The 22,907-nt window shown below is 46.6% G+C and overlaps 1 protein-coding gene across 1 annotated transcript in view; it reads right to left on the bottom strand.

Moving 5' to 3' along the window:
* LOC100346633 (uncharacterized) overlaps positions 1-22,907 on the bottom strand; it is a 172,841-nt gene that overhangs the window by 89,377 nt on the left and 60,557 nt on the right. The window contains exons 16-22 of the mRNA XM_070073713.1: positions 19,811-20,011; positions 19,007-19,134; positions 15,230-15,458; positions 11,807-12,009; positions 3,501-3,656; positions 955-1,048; positions 178-312 (exon numbers count right to left, since the gene is read on the bottom strand). Of these exons, the coding sequence (XP_069929814.1) occupies positions 178-312; positions 955-1,048; positions 3,501-3,656; positions 11,807-12,009; positions 15,230-15,458; positions 19,007-19,134; positions 19,811-20,011 (1,146 nt within the window). The remainder of the gene's footprint in view (positions 1-177; positions 313-954; positions 1,049-3,500; positions 3,657-11,806; positions 12,010-15,229; positions 15,459-19,006; positions 19,135-19,810; positions 20,012-22,907) is intronic.

A 22,907-nucleotide genomic window follows, 5' to 3' on the forward strand; every position in this document is an offset into this window, starting at 1 on the left:
ATCCTTGAAACTTAGAGAGACCGTTAAGGATCTGGTCACACACGGACCACAAATGGGAAAAGGGAAGGAAGAGAAAAAGGAAAGGAGAGAGGAAGAGAAGAGGAGGGGCAGGGAGGAAGAAGGGGGCCTGGGAGAGGGACAGGAGGGAAAGGAGCCTGGTGTTGGCTGGTGGCTCACCTTGGCCTCAGCACAGTGCCTTCGAGGAGTGTGATATAAGAATGCCTGCCGGACAGCCACCATCAGGGCATTTTTCTGAGCAACCTGGCATGCCAGGGTCACCTGCATATTCTCCACTCCAGAATGGAACAAGAGCTAAAGGAAGAAAACGTGCAAGTGTTTACAAATTTCTCCTATAAGGAAAGGTGAAGTTAAGGGTTGAGACAGCCACTCCCTCGACATGTCAATATATGAATCAAACTGCAGGATACACTGGGATCCTGGCTACTCAGCCATAAGGCTGGGTCTTACCCCTCTGTAGGAAGCATTTTAATCTAGGAAAGCAGCCACCACCAGGCCTGCTTTGCTGATTTGCTCCATCTGGTTTTCCCGATGATCAGGAACGGAGCAGGGTCTTAGGAACTAGCAAACAGGTGCTCGGTAGCCAGCTCTTAGAAGCTGAGACTAGATAACGTTGAAAAAATAAATAAATAAATAAAATCAAATAAATCTGAGTGGCAGGGAAAAAAAACACAGTACCAGGCTTAAAAAACTCAACTAAACAACTCCAGTAACAAGTGTAGGTTTAAAAAATGTGACGCAAGAATGGTTCAGCACATGCGCTTCTCAGGGCACTGGGACATCAAATAAAGCAAGGCCATCATCACTATTTATGAAATGAAGCCTTTCTTAAATACGGGAGTCATATTTCTATGAATTAAATATGATTTTTAAAAGCACATATGAATAGAATGCCTTATTTGAGTTTATTTTCAAAAAAAAAAATTTGTAAGGTACCTTAAGGATGGCTTCCTTCGTATAAAAACTAAATTTGCCGATTTGGTTGTCGTCCACTTCGGAGATGGCTAAGACGAGAGCAGTAGGAGAATACCTGCAGGAAGGAACACATCATGACTGCAATGCGACTTTCTGGTGGTGCCACAGAAGTTAAGGCCAGGATTGTTGTCTTAGGGCAGGAATGCCAACAGGAAGGCCAAGTGTAGGTTTCATGCAAAGCTTGACATTTCAACCCAAAGACGGTGACTTCTCTGCCGTCCTCCGTCCTTCAGGGACTCGTTCTCTCTGCAATTGGGTGGGGTGACCACCCCATGGTGCTTAAAACTCATTTCTCTTGATCACTGCTCGCTCTTGTTTCTCCTTTTACCTTCTGGACCACACCTGCTCAGGGTGGCTCTCCGACCTCCTCCTTTGAACACTCCCTACCTGCTGTCCGCTGCTTGCCCTCTCCTGGGCTTCCCAACAATCCCCTAATCATCTGCAGGCACATCTCCTCCTTGGGACATGCTCCTTGTCCCTACCTCTGAGATTGTGCCAAATAATCTGACCTCTATCAAGCTTTGTTTCTTCATCTGTAAATGGAGATATTGCCTCTCTCATAGGTTATGGCAAACATCAAGTGGGATGCTAAGCATGCATGAACTTTTCAAAATCCAAGTATCTGTAATCATGTTTGGTAAATGCTGTGGCTATAATGGCACTTCAGAGTGATCACTTTAGGGACTGAACATACACGCAAGAAATGTGAACTCAAAACACAAGTTCCTTGGCTGCAGAAGTCTGCCCTAGCAGACCCAGAGGCTTCCCATAGCATCCAGCTCTCTGGGCCATCACTGGAAGGACTAATCATTGCCTGGCCAGACCGTAGAGCCCTCAGGCAGTCTCTGCTGATTGGTGGATCAGCCTGAACAAAAGTGTGTCCTACTTTCGCAGCCATATGTAACCCCAGCTCCAGCAGGAGGCCCTCAAAGACCCAGGGAACAGCTTGATGCAGGATGTTTCCCTGCCAGTTAGAACCCTTGGCTTCTGTGAGCTAGTTCTGTGTCCCGACAGCAGGTTCTGGTTTGGGGGCAGCCTACGTGATGGGATAGAACAGGGGAGGGTGTGCCTCCAGGGGAATGGTAGACAGTGTCTGACACATGGCCCAGTTTCAGAATGGAAGGGAGGGGGTGGGGGTGGCATCCCCTGGGTGGAAGCCATGTGTGTAAGACACATAGGACAATGCCCCCTTCCCATAACTAAGACTTCCCATCCCCCAATTCCAATCATGTCCAGTAGAGGAATCCAGGGTTGCTACGATCTGCCCCCTATCCCCTGTCATCCCAGCCCATGCTCCAGGGGGTCCTCTGGGGACCAATGCACGAGAGCTGTGTTCTGAGTAGTGATCCACGTTAGCCAAACAACCAATGGTGACTCTTCTTCCTGGGAGTCACCTTTGCCGTCTCTGGGGCAGAGGCAGTCCCAGGAAACCCCAGGAACAGAGCCAGGACCCTGGGAGGAAAGGCAAGCGATGGAGCAGAGAGGGAAAGGAGGGGAAGAGAAGTTTCGCCTGCACCCGCATCACAGCTGAGCATGCGTGAGGAACAGTCCTGCCCCAGAGAGTGCATTTGTGACTGTTACCAGTCAGAGTGTTTCCTTCCGAGCCTGGGCTGAGCCCGTGGGGCATGAGACAGAGGTTTCATTGGTTTGAGTCGGTTTCTGTTACTAACCAAAGAAAGAAAGAGCTTGACTGAAACCCTGCATTATAGCTCCCAAAAACAGCTGCTTAGAAAATGCAAGTGATTTTCCTTTTTTAAAAAAAGATAAGTTAATTTATTTTTATTTGAAAGGCAGAGCAACACAGAAAGTGAATGACAGAGAAAGTGAGAAAGAGCTTGAATCTGCTGGTTCACTCCTGTAAATGCCTAAAACAGCAGGCACTGGGCCAGGCCAAAGCCAGGAGCTCAGAACTCCATCCAGGTCTCCCACAGGGGCGGAGGGGCCTAAGCATCTGAGTCATCAGCTGCTGCCTCCCAGGATACACATCAGCAAGCACTGGGTCAGAAGCCACACCAGGGCCTGGACCCAGGCACTCCAACACGGGACACAGGCATCTCAAGTGGCAGTGCAACCTCTGTGCCGCAGCACCTACCCCGACGACGGAAGTGACTTCTTCCTAGTCCCAAGCAAAGTGAGAAAGCAGCTCTGGACTTTGCAGCCTTGCTCTTCTCCAGCCGGCCAACCCTTTAACCCTTTCCTGCCTGGAGGCAACATGTTCTACTTGGCAGGCTGCTGAGCCTGCAATCTCATCTCATTGGAGTTTTCTTATCTGGGTCTTTAACTTCTCCGTGACTCTGTGTTTGCAAACTCCATTATCTCCCTTGCCCAAGATCTTATTTACTTATTCATTTTTGCCTCCTATTAAAAACAGAAAGACAAACTGGCAACACGGCCGATGGAATATAAGGGCGAGAATTTAACAGTGCCCAATAATGATAGGAATTATTTTTCACTCGTTACGCATTCTACCATTACATTGTGGTCACTTTGTCTCTCCCAAGTCGCACCTGTCCAGCTGGCCAGCGTCCTCCAGCAGGGAAGTTACAAAGGCAGGCGGTGATCCATCCACCTCATCCTTGTGTGATGCAAACTCAAAGGGAACAGGCCTCAGGTGCAAATGGAACCCTTCAAACCCCATCTCCTGTGCCAACTCCTTATAGAGCCTAAAAGAAAAGAAAAGGAAAAAAAAAAAAAAAAGAGCCCAGGACACTTGTTGGTGTTTTATCCTGAAAGGCAAGTAAGTGGGAAGAAAACCGAAACACCCAAATAAGCAAACAAAGCTGAAGGCAAACAAGAGGAGTGAGAGTGGGTGAGTCACGAGGGTCACGTGCTCAGCCCTCGCCAGGACAGCTGCAGAGCTACAGCAGGAGATGCGCTGGGCACTTGCTCAGCTCCCGCCTGCAGCGAGCCAGCTCTGGCCTCGGAGCCCTCCGGTGCTGTCCTCAGGCAGCGTTCATCACCTTTCCCGGAGCTGCTCTTAGCGGCCTCTCTGTTCCCCCGAGCAGCCTCCTGGGTGCAGGATTTCCACTGTTTCCTGCCTCAGGACCACCTCTTCACGGCTTCTCTTCCTCCTGATTTACAAATTCTGGTGTCTCCTGAGGTTCTAAACCTGGTTATCTCCTCATCTCTTATACCCCTTCTTGGCCAGTTTGTCCAATCTCAGGCCTAAGACCACTCTCTTGTGTAAGAATCCATGACCTGGGGCTGGTGCTGTGGTGTAGTGGGATAAGCCTCTGGTGGCAGCGCCGGCATCCCATATGGGCGCTGGTTCCTGTCCCGGCTGCTCCACTTCTGATTCAGCTCCCCACTAATGCCCTGGGAAATCAGTGGAAGATGGCTCAAGTGCTTGGCACCCTGCACTTCCATGGGAGACCCAGAAGAAGCTCCTGGCTCCTGGCTTCAGATTGGCCCATCTCTGGCCGTTGTGGCCATTTGGGGAGAAAACCAGTGGATGGAAGACCCTTCTCTCTGTCTCTCTGTAACCCTGCCTCTCAAATAAGTAAGTAAAAATCTTGGGGAAAAAAAAAAAGAGAGAGAGAGAAAAGACCCTTGCCTCTGTCTGAACTGACTATGAGCTCAGTCCCACGTTTCCATGGCATGGGGTGGGGGGCTCCATTCAGATGTCCTCTACATCTCAGCCTCACGTGTCCATGATGCTGCCCCACTTACCTTCACCCCCAGCGTAAGAGACTTCTCCTTCTTAAGAAGCTGGCACAATAAGGCTAGGTTCTACTGACGCCTGTGTTAGCTTGCTGGGGCTGCTCTAACGAGTTACGGAGGCACACACAAAGCACTGAGTGGCCTAAACCACAGAAATGTGCTGTCTCACAGCTCTGGAGTAGAAGCCTGAGATCCGGACGTCGGTGGGGCTGGTTCCTTCTGAGGGCTGTGAGGGAGGGATCTGCTCCAGGCCTCACCCCCTGACTTGCAGGTGGCCGTTCTCTCCCTGTGCTAGCACATCATCTTGCCTCTGCGTTTGCCTGTATCCAAATGTCTCCATCTTTATAAGTACACCAGTCACATTGGATTAGGGTACACGCTATTCATTTCAATTTAGCTTGATTACTTTTGGGAAAATCCTTCCTCCACGTGCGATTCTAAGGTGCTAGGGGTTAGGACTTGAACATTTGGATTTTGGAGGGACACAACTCCTGCCATAGTAGCTCCTTTTCCATGAAGACTCCCCTGACCCATCAGAAAGAATGAAGTACTCATGTGCTCTTCTTTATTGCGTTCATAAGAGTAGAATATTATGATTATGCTAAATTTGGAGTGACTTTTACATCACGAGCTCCCTGAAAGCAAGGATCATAAATTCTGGGTTGGCAGTGTCAGAGAGGGTCATGATATCCTGACTAATAGTTCAAATGCTGCTTCTACACTTTGCTACTTATATGACCTGGGGCAAATTACTTAACTTTTCTCAACCTCTATTTCCTTGTGGATAAACGATATTCTGAGAACTAAAGGAGATACACATAAAGCCCAGAACACTGACACTGGCTGGAGGTGAACAGCTGGCCTCTCATGGGGGATCGGAACCCAACAGCACTCTACCTGGTTTTCTGCCCACTGAACACGCCCACTGGGGTTCTGCCTTCATCTCCCACTCACCCCTGCACCGTGACTTACTCATCTCTCCCTTCCCTACTCTGTCGGATCTGGGTGCTGTTTCTGACTCCTCTCCTTAGGCCCTCTGCTACTCAACTTTATTACATCCAAAGGAAAATTCAACCAATATTCCTTGAGTGCTGGGGGGTGGCTCAGGGCCCATACCAGGCAAGCGGATATAATAGTAGATAATGCTAGCAGGATCCACCAATATTAAGTGTCTGGCCCAAGTGCTTGGACCCCTGCTACCCACATGAGAGACCTGGCTGGAGTTCTGCCCTGGCCACTGTGTGCCATTTGGGGAGTGAATTAACAGTTTCTCTCTCTCTCTCTCTCTCTCTCTCTGCTTTCAAATAAATAAATCTTAAAAAAATTAAACATCCAATTAAACGGAAATGTGTTGAATGGAGAGAAAACCCAGATGCTGTAAGAGGGCCTGGGCCGGGTGAGTGGTCAGGACACGTGTCAGGGGGCATGGAAGGAGGAAGAAGCAAAGCAGAGAGCTGATCATTTTGGCCATTTAGAAAACCCATTCTGTTCTCAGCAAAAACCTCACAAGCCAGGAGAGAACAGCGTGATATAGCCAAAGTCTTCAGGGGAAAAACTGCCAGCCAAGAATACTTATAGCTAGTAAAGCTATCTTTCAGGCATGAAGGAGAAGTAAAGATTTCCTACAACAAACAAAATACGAGTAGAATATCAAGATTACTCCAAGTTCTGGGTACTTTTTCTACAAGAGCTCAATGGAGAGCAAGGAGTGGTAGTGTCAGAGAGGTGAATGATCTTCGTCCCCAGCAGACCAGCCCCACCAGCAAGGCGTAAGGAGGCCCTCACTAGACCTGAAAGGATGACGGCTTCCACCACGGAAACAGGGGAACGAGCGCACGAAACTCAACAGTGGAGCAGACACGTGAATGAGAAAGAGAACAGGATGCAACGCTGTCAATGCAGAAAACCATCAAAGCACAAAGATGAACAAGACAGGAAGAAACAGGATCACAAAATAACCAGGAAAACAATGACAGAATGACAAGCCTAGGTAGTATGTCTGTCTGTCTGTCTCTCATTCTCTTTCTCTTTTCCTCTCAAATAAAAATTGTAAAAAGAGACAATATCCAAAGAAACAAATCAGAGATGACAAAGGAAACGTTAACACAGAAATACAAAGATCATTAGGGACCATTATGAACATCTCTACACCAAAAACTTGGAAACTCTAGAAGAAATGGATACGTTTCTGGACACAAATAACCTAATTGAAACTTCAAGACACAGAAAACCTGATTAGACCAATAACAAGTAACAGTATTAAATCAGTAATAGAACATCTCCCAACAAAGAAAAGCCCAGAACCAAATGGATTCACTGCTGATTTTTACCAGATTTTTAAAGATGTAGTGTCAAGGCCAGTGCTGCGGCATAGCAGGTAAGGCTGCTGCCTGCAGTGCCAGCATCCCACATGGGTGTCAGTTCAAGATCCGGCTGTTCCATTTCTGATCCAGCTCTCTCCTATGGCCTGGGAAAGCAGCGAAAGTGGCCCAAGTCCTTGGGCCCCTGCACCAGTGTGGGAGACCCAGAAGAAGCTCCTGGCTCCTGGCTTCCAATTGGGCTAGCTCTGACTGTTGTGGCCATTTAGGGAATAAACCAGGGGTTTGAAGACCTCTCTCTTTCTCTCTCTTTTTCTCTGCCTCTGCCTCTCTATAACTCTGCCTTTCAAATAAATACATATTTTTAAAAATCTAATGCCAATTTTTATCAAGCTATTCCTCAAGTATTTAAAGGGGGGAGATCTTTCCAAACTCATTCTATGAGGCCAGCACTAGCCAGATACCCAAATCAGACAAACACATAAGAAAGAAAGAAAACTGCAGACTAATATCCTGGATGAACATATATGTAACAATTCTCAACAAAATACTAGTAAATGGAATTTAATGGCAATAAGAAGATTGTACATCAGGATCAAGTGGGAGTCATTCCAGGGAACTGAGGATACTTTAACACCCACAGATTGATAAATACAATACATCATGATCCTGATCATCTCAGTAGATATAGGAAAAAAGCATTCAATAAGACTCAATAGCTCCTCACAATAAAATTCCCAAAAAATTATATATAGAAGGAATATACCTCAAAACATTAAGTATTAATGATAAATTCATAACATACATCATATTGAATGGGGAAAAGCTAAAATCATTTCCTCCAATATCAAGAACAAGAAAATATTCAATATCATATCAGAAGTCTTAGCCAGACTAATAAGATAAAAAATAAAGAGCATCTAAATAGGAAAGGGGGAGATCATGTTATCCTTGTTTATGGATGACATGATTTTATATATACAAAAGCCTAAAAACTCCACAGGAAAAAAGGTGTTAGAACTGATACACCTAGTAAGGGTGCAACATACAAAATCAACATGAAAATCAGCAGCTTTTTTATGTACCAATAATGAAATTGCTGAGAAAGAAATCAAGAAAGCAATCACAATTTACAATAACCACAAAATAAACTTCTAGGGGATGAATTAAATCCAGGAAGTGAATTTTTCTATACAATGAAAATTATAAAAGAAATTAAAGAGAACTCAAAAAATAGAAAGACATCCTATGTTCATGGATTAGAAGAATTAATATTGTTGATGTGTCCATAGTACCCAAAGCAATCTACAGATTCAATGGAATTCCTATCAAAATACCCATGACATTCATTTTTATTCAAAGATTTGTTTATTTATTTGAGAGAGTTACAGAGAGAGAGACACACACACACACACACACACACATATACAGAGAGAGAAAAAGAGAGAGGGAGAGAGATTCCATCTGTTGGTTCACTCCCCAAATGTCTACAATGGCTGAATCTGGATCAGGCCAAAACCAGGAGCCTGGAACTCCTCTGAGTTTCTCATGTGGGGGCAGGGACCCAAGCACTTGGACCATCTTTTGTTGTATTACCTGGGAGCTGAATAGGAAATGTGGCAGCTGGAACTTGAACTGGTGCTCATATGGGATGCTGGCACTGTGGGAGGTAGCTTAAGCAATTGTACCATAACACTGACCCCATCAATGACATCCTTTACAGAAACTGCAAAATACTACTAATTTGTGTAGAATCACAAGAGTCCCTGAATAGTCAAAGCAATCTTAAGCAAAAAGAACAAAGGTATTACAATACGTAATTTCAAAACATACTAGAAAGCAAAAGCCACAAAGCTGCCTGGCACTGGCGTAAAAACAGATATATAGACCAATGAAACAGAATAGAGAACTCAGAAATGAACATATGTTTACAGCCCACTTAGTTTCGACAAAGACAGCAAAAGCATATGATGGAGAAAGGGAAGTCTCTTAAAAAAATTATGCTGGGGGGCTGGCGCTGTAGCATAGTGGGTAAAGCCACTACCTGCAGTGCCACCATCCAATATGGTCACCAGTTTGAGTCCTGGCTGCTCCACTTCCCATCCAGCTCTCTGCTGTGGCCTGGGAAAGCAGTGGAGGGTGGCCCAAGTCCTTGGGCCCCTGCACCCGTGTGGGAGACCGGGAAGAAGCTCCTGGCTCCTGGCTTCGGATGGGCACAGTTCCGGCTGTTATGGCCAACTGGGGAATGTTCCAGTGGGTGGAAGACCTCTCTCCCTCTCTCTGCCTCTCCTTCTCTCTCTGCATAACTCTGACTTTCAAATAAACAATAAATCTTTTTAAAAAAGTGATGCTGTGAAAACTGGACATTCACAGGCAAAAAAAAAAAAAAAAATCAAACTAGACCCTTATCTCTCATCATATACAAAAATTAACACAAAGTGAATCAAAAACTTAAATGCAAGACTCAAAAGCTATAAAATTACTAAAAGAAAGCATAGAGGAAATTCTTTGGAAGATTGTTCTGTGTAAAGTTTTTTTTTTTTTTTTTTTGCATATGATCCCAAAAGCACAGGTAACAAAAGTAAAAACTGACAAATGAAATTATATCAAACTAGAAAGATTTTGCACAACAAAGGAAGTAAACAAAAGAGTGAAGAGGGGCTGGTGCTGTGGCACACTGGGTTAAAGCCTTGGCCAGAAGTGCCAGCATCCCATATGGGCACCGGTTCTAGTCCCGGCTGTTCCACTTCCAATCCAGCTCTCAGCTATGGCCTGGGAAAGCAGTGGAAGGTGGCCCAGTGCTTGGGCTCCTGCACTCAAGTGGGAGACCTGGAAGAAGTTCCTGGTTCCTGGCTTCAGCCTGGCCCAGCCTTGGCCATTGCAGCCATTTGAGGAAGGAACCAGTGGATGGAAGACCTTTCTCTCTGTCTCTCCCTCTCTCTGTGTATAACTCTACCTCTCAAGTAAATAAATATTTTCTTAAAAAATGGACATTTTCCAAAGAGGATACGCAAATGGCCATATGAAAAAATGCCCAGCATCTCTAATCATCAGGGAACCGAAAGTCAAAACCAGAATGAGATATCACCGTCCTCTAGTTAGAATGGGTAATACAAAAAAGATAAATGCTGGATAGGATGTGGAGGAAAAAGGAACCTTTTGCACTCTTGGTGGGAATAAAAATTAGTACATTATAGAAAACAGTAAATCATAAGTTAGCCATTATAGAAAAAATAAGCAATAAATAATAATAATGAATTAGCCATTACAGGAAACAGTATGAAACTTCCACACAGAAAAAACTAGAAATAGAAATTCCATATGGGATGGGCATATGGCGCAGCAGTTAAGATGCTGCTTGGGATGTCCACATCCCATACCAGAGGATCTGTGTTCAAGCCCCAGCTCTGCTTCCAGTTCTGGCTTCCTACTATCGTACACCCTGAGAGGCAGAAGGTGATGGGTCTCTGTCACCCACATGAGGGACCTAGCTTCAGTCTTGGTCAGCCCCAGCTTCCATGGGCATGTGGGGAGTAAACCAGCTGATGGAAGATCTCTGTCTCTGTCTTGATCTCGCTGACTTCCTTTCTTTCTTTCTCTTTCTTTCTTTCTTTCTTTCTTTTTTTTTTCTTTATTTTTTGGACAGGCAGAGTTAAACAGTGAGAGAGAGAGAGAGAAAGGTCTTCCTTTTTCCATTGGTTCACCCCCCAAGTGGCTGCTCCGGCCGGTGCGCTGTGGCCAGTGTGCTGCGCTGATAGGAAGCCAGGAGCTCGGTGCTTCCTCCTGGTCTCCCCTGGGGTGCAGGGCCCAACACTTGGGCCATCCTCCACTGCACTCCTGGGCCATAGCAGAGAGCTGGACTAGAAGAGGAGCAACCGGGACAGAATCCGGTGCTCTGACCGGGACAAGAACCCAGGGTGCCGGCACCACAGGCGGAGGATTAGCCAAGTGAGCTGCGGCACTGGCCTACTCTCTGACTTTCAAATGCATAAAATAAATATATGAAACTTTTTAGAAAATGGGTTATCTTTAAAAAACCAAAACTACCGTATGACCCAGCAATGCTACTTCTAGATTCATATCCAAAGGAACTGAAACCAGTATTTCAAAGAGACATCTGCACGCACATGTTTACTACAGCGCTACTGACAGTAACCAAAACATGGAAGCAACCTAGGTGTCCTTTGTCAGATGACGAGGTAAAGAAACAGGCATTTATTCACAGTGGAATATTATTCAGCCATAAGAAAGAGCAAAAGTCTGCCATTTGCAGCAACATAGATGGAACTGGAGGGCCCTGTGTTCAGTCAAATAAGTCAGACAACGACAAATACCACATGATCTCACTTCTATGTGGAAGCTAAAAAGTTGGTCTCAAAGAAGTAGATGGGTGGTCACGGACGCTGGGAAGGGTGTGAGGGAGGGGAGGATGAAGAGAGGATGATTCATGGGTACAGGGATGCGGTTGGATAGTAGGAATAACTTCAAGTTCCATAGTGCAGAATGATGGTTGACTACAGTCAATGAAATACGATAAAATAGCTAGAAGAGAGGATTTTGAATGTGTCCCCAAGACAAACATATATGTCTAGCGTGACAGACATGCCAATTGCCAATGGCCCTGATCTGATCATTACACATCATATACGGTATTGAAATGTGACTGTACCCATGAATATGTGTAATTCCTATATAACAACTTTAATAAATGAATAAATGACCCACTGTGGCTGTTCTGGGGCAGGGCAGTGGGGCAAGGTTTGTGGACAGGGAGCCCCGTGGTCTACAGCTCCCCACAGAGCTTCTGGTGCCCCGGCACCCACGCCTCTACTGACCGAGCTAAGTGCGCACTCTGCAGACTCGCTTCTATCAGCCGGTGGCGGAGGGTCAAGAGCTCCAGGAGTCTGGCGAACGTGTCCAGGGGCAGCACAGGAGGCCCCGGCCCTCGTTCCTGTCCTGCTGCTGCTGCAGGCTGGAGAGCCAGCAGGCCTATCTCTTCCACGAGAAAGGGATCTCCCATCACTTTAGCCGAAAACAGCTGCAAGAAAGCACACTTCTCTTTAACACAGAAAGGACGAAATCTGGCATATCAGAAAAGTATCGGCAGTGGCACAGACTCTGGGTCCAGATTTCCTGAGCTCACTTTCTGGCTCTACCACTTACATCCTGTGAGGTTTTGGACAATGTACACAATACCACCGTCTCCCAGTTTCTCCATCTGTAAAGTAGGCATAAAGATGATAACCAATACCTACTAAAACTCACAGACAATAACTACCTAAGCGGGATGTGAAGTGAGCTAATACCTGCAGTTACTGTTATTGTTTTTATAAAGTTTGCATATAAATGAAGAATAGGACAAAGACAAACTAAATGGAAATATTAGTTCCTGATTTTGGAAAGTATTTTGGGGGCCAAGAAAAACAACTTTTTTTTTTTTAAATCAAGCCCTCTAATTGCAATTTTCAAATTTCCAAGTTTTTTCACATCTACTAACTTGTTTTTCTTTGGTGTCACAGACACCTGTTTAGCAAGGTGGGGTCTGACCCAAGGCAGAGGCATTCCGGGATCACCCTGCAGTACCAGGTTTCCTAATTCCAGGTTCATGAGTTCTGTGGTAGCCCATGCTGCTGTAATGGCTCTGGGTGACTCACAAAGTCACCGCATTGTCCTGTAATGTCTTGGTGGGCACCTGTGTTCTAATGGAGCACTCCCAGCAAGGACCTCACTTGGGGAATCCTTGTCTGCCTGTCCTGGTGATCCCGCAAGGGGGCACAAGTCCCCTTAGCCACCCATTTCTCAGCCAAAGGACCTGCCTATTCAAGGACGCAATTTCTAGACTCTCACAGTCTTCCAAAGTGGTAGCCAAGAGACCTATTCAATGAATTCCTGTAGCTTACTGGAGGCAACGCCCCTTCATGTTCTGACCTAATACAAAAGATTGGTCCAAATGTTATTCATTTTTTTATTCATATTTCCAGGCCCAAATTCAAACACATTTCAAAAATAATCTGAATTAAGACTGTGAGGCAGGACTGGCGCTTGGCGCAGCAGGCTTTAAAGCCCCAGCCTGCAGTGCCGGTGTCCCATCTGAGCGCCATTTGCGTCCTGGCTGCTCTACTTCTGATCCAGCTCCCTGCTAATGCCCCTGAGAAAGCAGGGGTGGATAGTCCAAATCCTTGGGCTCCTGCACCCACATGGGAGACCCAGAGGCAGCTCCTGGCTCCTGGCTTCATCCTGGCCCAGCCCTGGTCTTGTTGCAGCTATCTGAGGAGTGAACCAGCGGATGGAAGACCTCTGTCTCAGTCTCTACCTCTCTATAACTCTACCTTTCAAATAAATAAATAAATAAAGACTGTGTTGTATCAGTGAGAGACTAAACAGGATTCCCAGACACTCACTGTAAATTTCTAAGAAAATTTCAATTATGTTTGTGAAACAGTACTGTAAGACAATGTGAAATGAATCCTCAATAAATGATCACAGGGTAAATGGCCAATAATTTGGGGAAAATTCTGTTTTAACTTATACCTCCCACAACATACATACACATACACACACACACACCAGCACCATTCCAGTGGAACATTAAGGGAGTTAAATATTTTTAAAATAAAATCAAACTTTTAAAATTAGAATAGAATAAGAGAAATATACCATTGACAGGAAGATTTTCCTTCTGAAATTAGGAGGAAAGTGGAAGTCACAAAGGAAATGACCACAGACAGACTATATGAAAGTAAGGAGTTTCTGTTAAAAATTAGACAAAGAGGAAATAGGAGCAGAAAATGTGATAGACACGAATAAGAAAAACTCATATAAGTAGATAGGACAGATGTTAATATTTACCAACAAACAAACAAAAGGAAAGAACAGAAAAAATGAACGAGCAACAGAACAATTGGGAGAAAACATAATCTCTGTGAACAGCAAGGAAATGTAAATTAGCAGCACGAGGCCACCTCTCACGCCTCTGAGCGCACTAGCACATGCGCGGTATGCTTCTGCCCAGTGCTGTCTGGGCACTCTGATATAGCTGGCGTTAGAAGCTGGCACAGCTCTTTTGGAAAGCACTCTGTCCATGTGCATCCAGAGATTTCAATTTCATTCTAGTGATTCTGCTTCCAAGAACCTATCAAAAGGAATCAATTCAAAATATAGGGGAAAATCTATAAGCGTCAAGATGTCCCTGACGGCATTTTAAATAATAATGAAAAATTTGAAACCACGCTAATGCTCATCCATAAGAAAATGGATAGAGAAGTGATGACTCATCCTTTAAGGGAATTACTGGGCCATAGCAGGGAACACAAAGACTTGTGAGCAATATGAAAATATCAGATATAAATGCTGAATGGGTCAAACTTGGAGATGATGGTATATGAAGGATGTGATCAGAACTATGTAAAATGTGCACTTGAATGCAGCAAAATAACAATCATGAAGATATCTGAGTGATTGTGTTTAGGTTATACGTCTCTCTTTCCTCTTGTGCTTGGATTCTCTGTAATTTTATGTAATTTTCATCCATTTAAAATTGATCTGAAATACAACAGAATTTGGGTTTGGGTGGGAAGGGCTGGGAGGCTGGGGCAGCCCCACAGAGCAGATGTTTATGGCCTCTGGGTCTCTTGAAAGAGCTCTCGCGCCACAGCGAGTACTCGTGCAGAGCTCAGTTCTTTGGAAATCCAGGCTCAACTCCAACAGCCTTAATGGACAAAGAAAGGTATCGAAATTCAACTGCAGACACCGCTTAAATCGGTAGTTTGAACCAGTCTGAGCTGCTGGGCGGTAGAGCTGGACAGGGCGTAGAGAAAGAGACGCTCTGAGAAGCTAAGATGCTTGCTCAGAGCCACCCAGCACGCTAACGGCAGGACTGAGCTCCGTGCTCAGCGTTTTGTCTCCTCTCCCAGATCCTGTCTCAAGACGAGGGGAAAAAGGGAATTTCAGGAAGAGAAAATGCATAATTGTTTATTTAAAATGGACATTGTTAAAATGTATGTCAATAATGAACCAGAAAACATTTCCTACATGCCTACGTCCCACTTTTAATTTTAATTGCAGCGATATCCTTATAAAATGAGAAACATTGACCAAAGTGGGGGTGGGGGATCACATAAAAGTTCTGGCAAAGCCTATGACTATGATTCCTCTCTGGCCAAATAGAGGGGAACAGAGCCAAACAGAAAACAAAGCTAAGTAGTAACATCTGGAAGGAAACACTCTTTCTGCCAGAGACCCCCTGGGAAAGGACCTACCTCTGTCTGGAGCCGTGCACTGTACCAGGTCTCAGGCTGGGTCGGGACGAAGCACAGGTCCAGGGCCAGCCGCAGGATGCGTCGCTCTAGCAGGGCGAGGCCGCTGGCTGTTGTGGGTCTAGAGGCCCGGCAGGCTTCCTGGAGGAGGTAGTCCAGGGCTTTGGGGATGAGTGCAGCCAGGCCAAGAGAAGGATGGAACTCCAGCAGATAAATGTCTTCCAAAGCTGGGCTAGAAGAAGAGGAACTGCAAGTGAGATTCACACAAGGAAGACTTGAACCTCGTCTGAAGATAATTTGAATTTGAAATTTTTAAAGACCCCTAATATAGTTTCTATAGGTCCAGAGCATTATTAAAAAAAAAAAAACCTGGGGTCCCAGAGGGACCTCAGAATCCATCCAGTGGACCCCCTGGCTTATACAGTATGCTCTTTGCTTTCATTTGAACACTTTTAAAGCTGCAAGACACAGGCAAGTAGTCTGAAAACCAAGAAAAGTGCTGGGTCTAACTCCTGACCCTCGCTCTTGACTCCAGCTTCCCACCAGTGCACACTGTAAAAGGCACAGCAATGGCAGCTGGGTCCCTGGGAGACCTGGATTGAGTCACCACCTACCAGCTTCCACTCTGCCCTATTTGGCTGTTGTAGGCATTTGGGAAGTGAACTAGCAGATAGGAGATTCTCTCTCTCTCTCTCAATTTCTTAAAGCCCAAGAAGAATCAGATTAAGGCTATACATGGATGGCAACACAGTCAACCTTGTAGTAATCAAAGCTGAGTGTGAGTTATATGAGCAGTCTTTGTGCTTCTTCACAATTTTCACTCTAGAAATTCAAAACTATCCTGAGATGAAAAGTTTATTTTAAAAATTAGTAAATTATCTGAAAACAAAATAACTTAAAATAAAGGTGACTAAATAAAAAGCAAATAATTTCTGGGGCTGACAGTGTGGCATAGTAGATTAAGCCTCTACCTGCAGTACCACCATCCCATATGGGTGCTGGTTTGAGTCCTGGCTGCTTCACTTCTGATCCAGCTCTCTGCTATGGCTGGGAAAGCAGTAGAAGATGGCCCAAGTGCTTGGTTCCCTGCACCTGTGTGGGAGATTGGAAGAAGCTCACGGCTCCTGACTTTGGATTGGCCTATATCTGGCCATTACAGCCATTTGGGGAGTGAAGCAGCAGACGGAAGACCTCTCTCCATCTCTCCATCTCTCTCTCTCTTTCTCTCTCTCTCTCTCTCTCTAACTCTGCCTCTCAAATAAATAAATAAATCTTAGAAAAATAATAATAATTTTCATGGCTACTGGTTTTTTTTCCACTTGAATATTCATCTCATTTCCCCCCAAATATTAAGAGACAAAGACAATTTTTACATTCTGTATACAACTGCCAGAAACATTCATATTTGCTGTGAGGATACTGTATTTTAGGAATGGATGTGGCCAGAACCAACACAACACTTGCCTGCAGGCTTTTCCTTTGGAAATAAAGGACAGAGGCCAAGTTATGGCCCCTTCTGTACCAACACAGGGCTGAAGAGCATGGATGCCGCCCTTTAAACCATGCAAACGGGACTTTTCTTACTCCTGCACCCTAAGACATCGGCCCACAGTCTGCCAAGGAATCTCATCAAGCAAATAACATTCGCCTTTGAGACTCTCTCGATGGATTTTAGCAGCCATACAGTCCCAGCCTCTTCTGCCAAAACCCACACGCACAGCTGGTGCGTTGGCTCCAGTACAGTGGAGGAGTCAGTCCTGAGAAAGGTCTATGTAGAAAACGCAGAGTTTTGTGCCTAGAATTCCCAGCGCTCTTCAACCAGAACCAAGGAGAGCGTCTCAGCATCGGCACGCTGCCTGTCCCCAAGACGACACCACAATCCACAACAGCAATGTGTCGTCTGCCATCATGGCTGGACTGGACACTGCACAGAGGCATAAGGGCATGCCCACACTGTTCACCTCTGGGTCCCCAGGCCCAGCACACCTCCCGGTACGTGTAGGTGCTCAACAAGTGTTTGCTGGGTGTTGAAAAGAGCAGGACAACTTCTCCCCAAATTCAGAGGCAAGAGGTGCAGACCCAGAGCCACATGGATCAACCCAGGCCTTATCATTCGCTTCCCAGTCCCTTCTGTCCCCAAAGGCTGGAAGGGAGTAAGGCTGGGGCTGGTCACGTCAAGGGGGTGACAAGGTCTGTGCCCTCTCTGAGCAGTCTCAGCAAACGTAATCCTGCTCCTTGGAGAAGTCTTGGTCACAAGACAACTCTGCAGACGCCTTTTTAGTGACGCTTGCTAGAATCAACTAATTCCTTTTTGAGAAACTTTCAAGCACACACAAGTTTCATATATAGGGGGGTCTTCAAAAAGTTCATAGAGAATGCATATTATGAAAAAACTATGCATGGATTTCAAGGAGTTTTGCACCAAAATAAGCTTACTTCTTAATTGCATTTTTCTCTAAAATTTTTTTAAAATGTACTTATTTGAAAGGTACATACACACACAGATCTTCCATCTGCTGTTACATTCCCCCAGTGCCCACAGTCAGGGCTGAGCCAGGCCAAAGCCAGAACCCTGGAACTCAATCTAGGTCTCCCCCATGGGTGGCAGGGAGCCCAGCACTTGTGCCATCATCTGCTGCCTCCTGGGTGTGCATCAGCAGGAAGCTGGGATTGGAAGTAGAGCTGGGACTTGAGTCCAGCCACTGTGATACTGGGCTGTATCCCAAGGGGCACCTCAACAGCTGTGCCGAATGTCTGCCCCTATTTCCATTTTTCCATGAATTATTTGTGGGCTTATGTGGTACCTCTGATTCAATTCTCTCGTTGTGTCAAGAGCACCTGCTTTTCCCCCTAGGACTTTCCAAGGTAATGATGGTCCTGCGTGCGTGGCACAAGCATAAATCCTAGCCTCCCATTCTTTGTTATTTACGAAACAGACAGAAATGCAATATACAGGGGAATTCTTCTGTGGTTTTTATCCCCATGTCTCTTATCACCTCAAAACTTAAGGGTGCTTTCTGGAGTCAAAATATTTTTAAATTTTACTTTTTTTAAAAGAATTATTCTGAGGCTTGCACTGTGGCTTAGCAGGTAAAGCCACCACCTTCAGTGCTGGCATCCCGTATGGGTGCCAGTTCGAGTACCAGCTGCTCCACTTCCAATCCGGCTCTCTGCTATGGCCTGGGACAGCAGTAGAAGATGGCCCAAGTCCTTGGGCCCCTGCACCTGTGTGGGAGACCTGGAAGAAGCTCCTGGATCCTGGCTTCAGATCAGTGCAGCTCCGGCCATTGTGGCCAGTTGGGAATGAACCAGCTGATGGAAGACCTCTCTCTCTCTTTCTCTCTCTCTGCCTATCCTCCTCTCTCTGTGTAACTCTTTCAAATAAATAAATCTTTTTTTTTTTTTAAAGATTATTCTATTTTAAAGGCAGAGCTACAGAGAGAGAGGAGAGGAAGCAATCTTTCATCTGCTGGCTCATTCCCCAGTAGGCCACAACAGCCAAGGCTGGGCTGAGCTGAAGCCAGGAGCTTCATCCATATCTCCCACATGGGTGCAGGGGCCCAAGCACATGGGCCATCTTCTGCTGCTTTCCCAGGAGCATTAGCAGGGAGCTGGATCAGAAGTGGGGCAGCCAGGGCTCAAATCGGTGTCCATCACAGGCAGCAGCTTAGCCTGCTGTGGCACCATGCCGGCCCTTAGAGTCATATTTAGATTTAACACCACCCCTTCAAATCAATCTAGAAGAGAAAATGCAAAGCGCCTAAGCCAACACCAACTTACCAGCTATTGTTGATGGAAATCAATTGTTTGCAAATAATGTTGAGGGGAAGGCCGAATTTATTCCTATCATCAAGATCGAGATGATCTTCTCGCCAAAGCCTCTGGACATATTCCCGCTGACACTCTATCTATAAATGCAGCATGAGCATTAAAATTAGAAAAGGTTGAGCCCTCCCAGGGGTGTGAGTTATGAGCCTTGACATGAGAAGGGTATCTCCCTTCGCACGTCTTTACCATCTGACGAATTTTCACCCAGACACTACTTGGAAGGTCATTTGCAATGGAGCTGCTGGACTCTCAGTCTGAGCCCAGGGTCAGCCCAGGGAAGCAACAGCAACCAATGTCAAGAGCAAAAGAAAACGTCTTTCAGTCACATCATTCACTCTCTGGGAAAAAACTTCCCACCAGATTCTAATATCCTGCGTCTCCTGTTTGCTTCCCACTGTAGCCTTTTTCCCTGGAGGACTGAGAATGGGATCATTTCTTTCCAGGTCCGAAAAATAGTCCCAAAAAGCTTAAAAAGAAATGCCACTTGCACAATCAGGCTTGGAGAAAGATTTATCACTAGCTAGTTCTTCTTCCACCACCGGAAAACACTGTGATCGAATTCCCTGTGGACCATTAACTGTAATTAGGGTCGGAAACCTTCCTTTAAGGTCACAGTTATGCCTGGAATTCAACAATGCAAATGAGCCTACAAACACATGCTGCACACACTGCCTGGAAGAAAGCACCCTTTCATTTCCGGCCCATGCTTCCCACCCCTCAGTCGCACGGGGTAGCTGAAGACCCAGCTGCACTTACCTGCTGGTGGAGGATGCACCTCACTAGCTGCAGGTGAAACCTCAGGCAGGTGCACTCCTCTTGGTAGGCCTTAATGAAATAGGCGTGGCCGAGATCGAACCTGGGGCGCCGGTGCATGATGTCAGTCATCACTTGAGCTAAGGCCAACCTCTCTTGAGGATCCAGCGTGTGCTGGTACGCTTCGAAGTAGCTATCAAGAAGCTGCAAGCCAGGCAGATGGTCAGGGAAGGGCAGAGGTGGCCCTAGGATCCCTCAAAAGGAGGAGGGAGGTCCTATCCTATGCTTCGGAAAGCCTGGGGCCTCTGGGTAGTGGCCCTGGTGCAGGCCAGTGCATCACCAGTACAAATCAGTGTGGTTAGGAAACCCCAGGCAGAACCAGCAGGTCAAGGGAAAGATCAATCACTGGCTTTGCAGACAGAGGAACCACACTGCAGTCCAAGCTTCTGGTTCTGTCCCCTCTTTCCCCCTTCTGTCACCCCAAATAGAAGTGTTGTATAATTAATCATGTGTCATAATTATATATGCCAATGGGGCAGCACATTCAAAGGCCTTTCACCAAATGTATTTAACTCCAACACCTTTCTCCAAAAACCCTCCTCTGCATTTTTCCCTCTCGAGTCTCCTCCCATCTTCCACATCCTGGGCCCCATTTCTGACCATTCTTTTTAAGCATTTGCCCAGGGGGCTGCAGGGCAACAAGGGAGGGGCCCACTGTGCTCCACCCTTTTATTTACTTCCAAAGGGGCATGGTTCCATGCAGGTAAGATCAGATAAGGGTACGAGATCACACAGGGGGCAGGGTGAAGGCATGGTCTCCAGTTCACAAATCTGATTTAATCCTATCTGCCTGCCTATAGCAGCAGGGTCCCAGCTTAGGATTTCAACTCTGTGATCTCTGGGGAGCCTTTTCTGATTCTCATGACCAACCACACACAAACAGAGTTCACGCATGGAACAGAAATCCCTTCAGCTCACAGACCACTGTAAAAGCAGGATTAAAAGGGACCCCTTCCACTGCTAGTGTCTGGAAGTTTTCTTCGGGTTGTCAAAGTAATGTGACTGCCACTGCCACAGGAGCCCCGCTAGATCTCTGCACACTTGGTGCCTCTGTGAGCCCTGTGTGCCAGGCCCTTCCCAGAGGAGCCTGGGCTGGGGTGCACCACTTTGTCTGAAGGAGGACCTGCCATCCTCACCCTCCATTCTACTGCCCTGATCATTGCTATGTAGGTGAAATTTGAGCAAACTTTTTTTAAAAAAAGATTCATTTATGTGAAAGGTAGAGTTACAGAGAAATTGGGGGGGGGGGGTTATCCACTAGTTCACTCCCCAAATGGCTGCAACGGCCGGAGCTGGGCTAATCCAAAGCCAGGAGCCAGGAGCTTCTTCCAGGTCTCCCATGTGGGTGCAGGGACCCAAAGACTTAAGCTATCTTCTACTGCTCTCCCAGGTCATAGCAGAAAGCTGGATCAGAAGTGGAGCAGCCAGGACTTGAACCAGCGCCCATGTGGTGCTGAAGATGCCACAGTGCCGGCCCCAGTAAAATGTTTTTAAGTGCTCAGCTGAAGTGTTTACATTGTATAGACATGCGATTAAGATATATTGTCACCTATCTTGTATTTTCATATTTTAGAGTCAGGCATGTTTTGTTTTCAGATCTCAAATATTTTATTTTTTTTTTATTTTTTTTATTTTTTTTTTATTTTTTGACAGGCAGAGTGGACAGTGAGAGAGAGAGACAGAGAGAAAGGTCTTCCTTTGCCGTTGGTTCACCCTCCAATGGCCGCCGCGGCCGGCGCGCTGCGGCTGGCACACTGCGCTGATCCGATGGCAGGAGCCAGGAGCCAGGTACTTCTCCTGGTCTCCCATGTGGGTTCAAGCACTTGGGCCATCCTCCACTGCACTCCCTGGCCACAGCAGAGAGCTGGCCTGGAAGAGGGGCAACCGGGACAGAATCTGGCGCCCCAACCGGGACTAGAACCCGGTGTGCCGGCGCCGCTAGGCGGAGGATTAGCCAAGTGAGCCGCGGCGCCGGCTCAGATCTCAAATATTTTCAAAAGTACCTGAAAAAAAAATTAGTACCTGAAAAGCTCCTAGACCCTGAGTACCTTAGCACCTGAATAGGTCCTGCCTGGAAGCTCCTAACCTTTGACCTCTCCCGGTTCCACAACTCCATTCTCTCCTTGGCCGATCTAACAGGCCTCCTCCGCAGAACTGTCCCCGGGACATCGCTCCCTCAGGGGTCTTCCCTGGCCGGCTGCTTCCTTTCCAGAGGCTTCGCTCTTGTTGGGAAAGGCGTCTGCAGGCTCGGCCATGCTGTGGCTGCCAGGAAAGTGCTGAGGTTGCCACTCCAACCACCCTGGGAACCCAGCCTCCCTAGAGAAAGAGCGCACTTGTTTCCTGGGAAGCTGGTCCTGGTGGTTCAAGGCCAGGAAGTCGGGCCTCCGCTTAACAAACAAAGGAACTTCCTAAAAAAAGATAAGAGAGCCCCTCGCATTGTGGGGAGAGTCCATGGAGCAAGACAGCAGTGCCAGGAAAAAGAGTGGGAAGGAGGAAGTGCCACTTGAATGCAGGCAACAGTGCACACAGGCACAGGGGAGCAAAGGACCCCCTGGCAGGAAAAGCAGCAGGAGGAAATGAAGACACCGACAACAGACTCCCAGGGTGCCAGGCTTTTGAAACCTGAGTAGCCTGCAGCAGCCAACAGACCACCTCAGGCCCACAGCGCCACAGCCATCCAAATCCGCCATTCTTGACCTAAGTCAAGGGTCCTTTGACAGTCTGGTGAAACCTGAGGACCACTATTCATAATAATTTGTTAAGGTTTCTTTCTTTAAAAGGCACAGTAACCGAGAGACACAGAGAGAGAAAAAGAGAGAGAGGAAAGAGAGAGAGAGCTCTTGCAGTCACTGGTTCACTCCCCAGGGCTGGGCCAGGATGAAGACAGGAACCTAGAACTCCATCCTGGTCCCTACATGAGTGGAAGGGGTCCAACTGTGGAGGCGGAAGGCGGGGATCCCATTTCTTTAAGGGAGCTCTGGGGAAAATGAAACAAGCAGGGTGTTCTGAGGCCTTGTTCCACCTGCCAAGCTCTAGAATT

The sequence above is a fragment of the Oryctolagus cuniculus genome, chromosome 5 (genome assembly GCF_964237555.1).
Source record: "Oryctolagus cuniculus chromosome 5, mOryCun1.1, whole genome shotgun sequence".
Lineage (NCBI taxonomy): Eukaryota > Metazoa > Chordata > Mammalia > Lagomorpha > Leporidae > Oryctolagus > Oryctolagus cuniculus.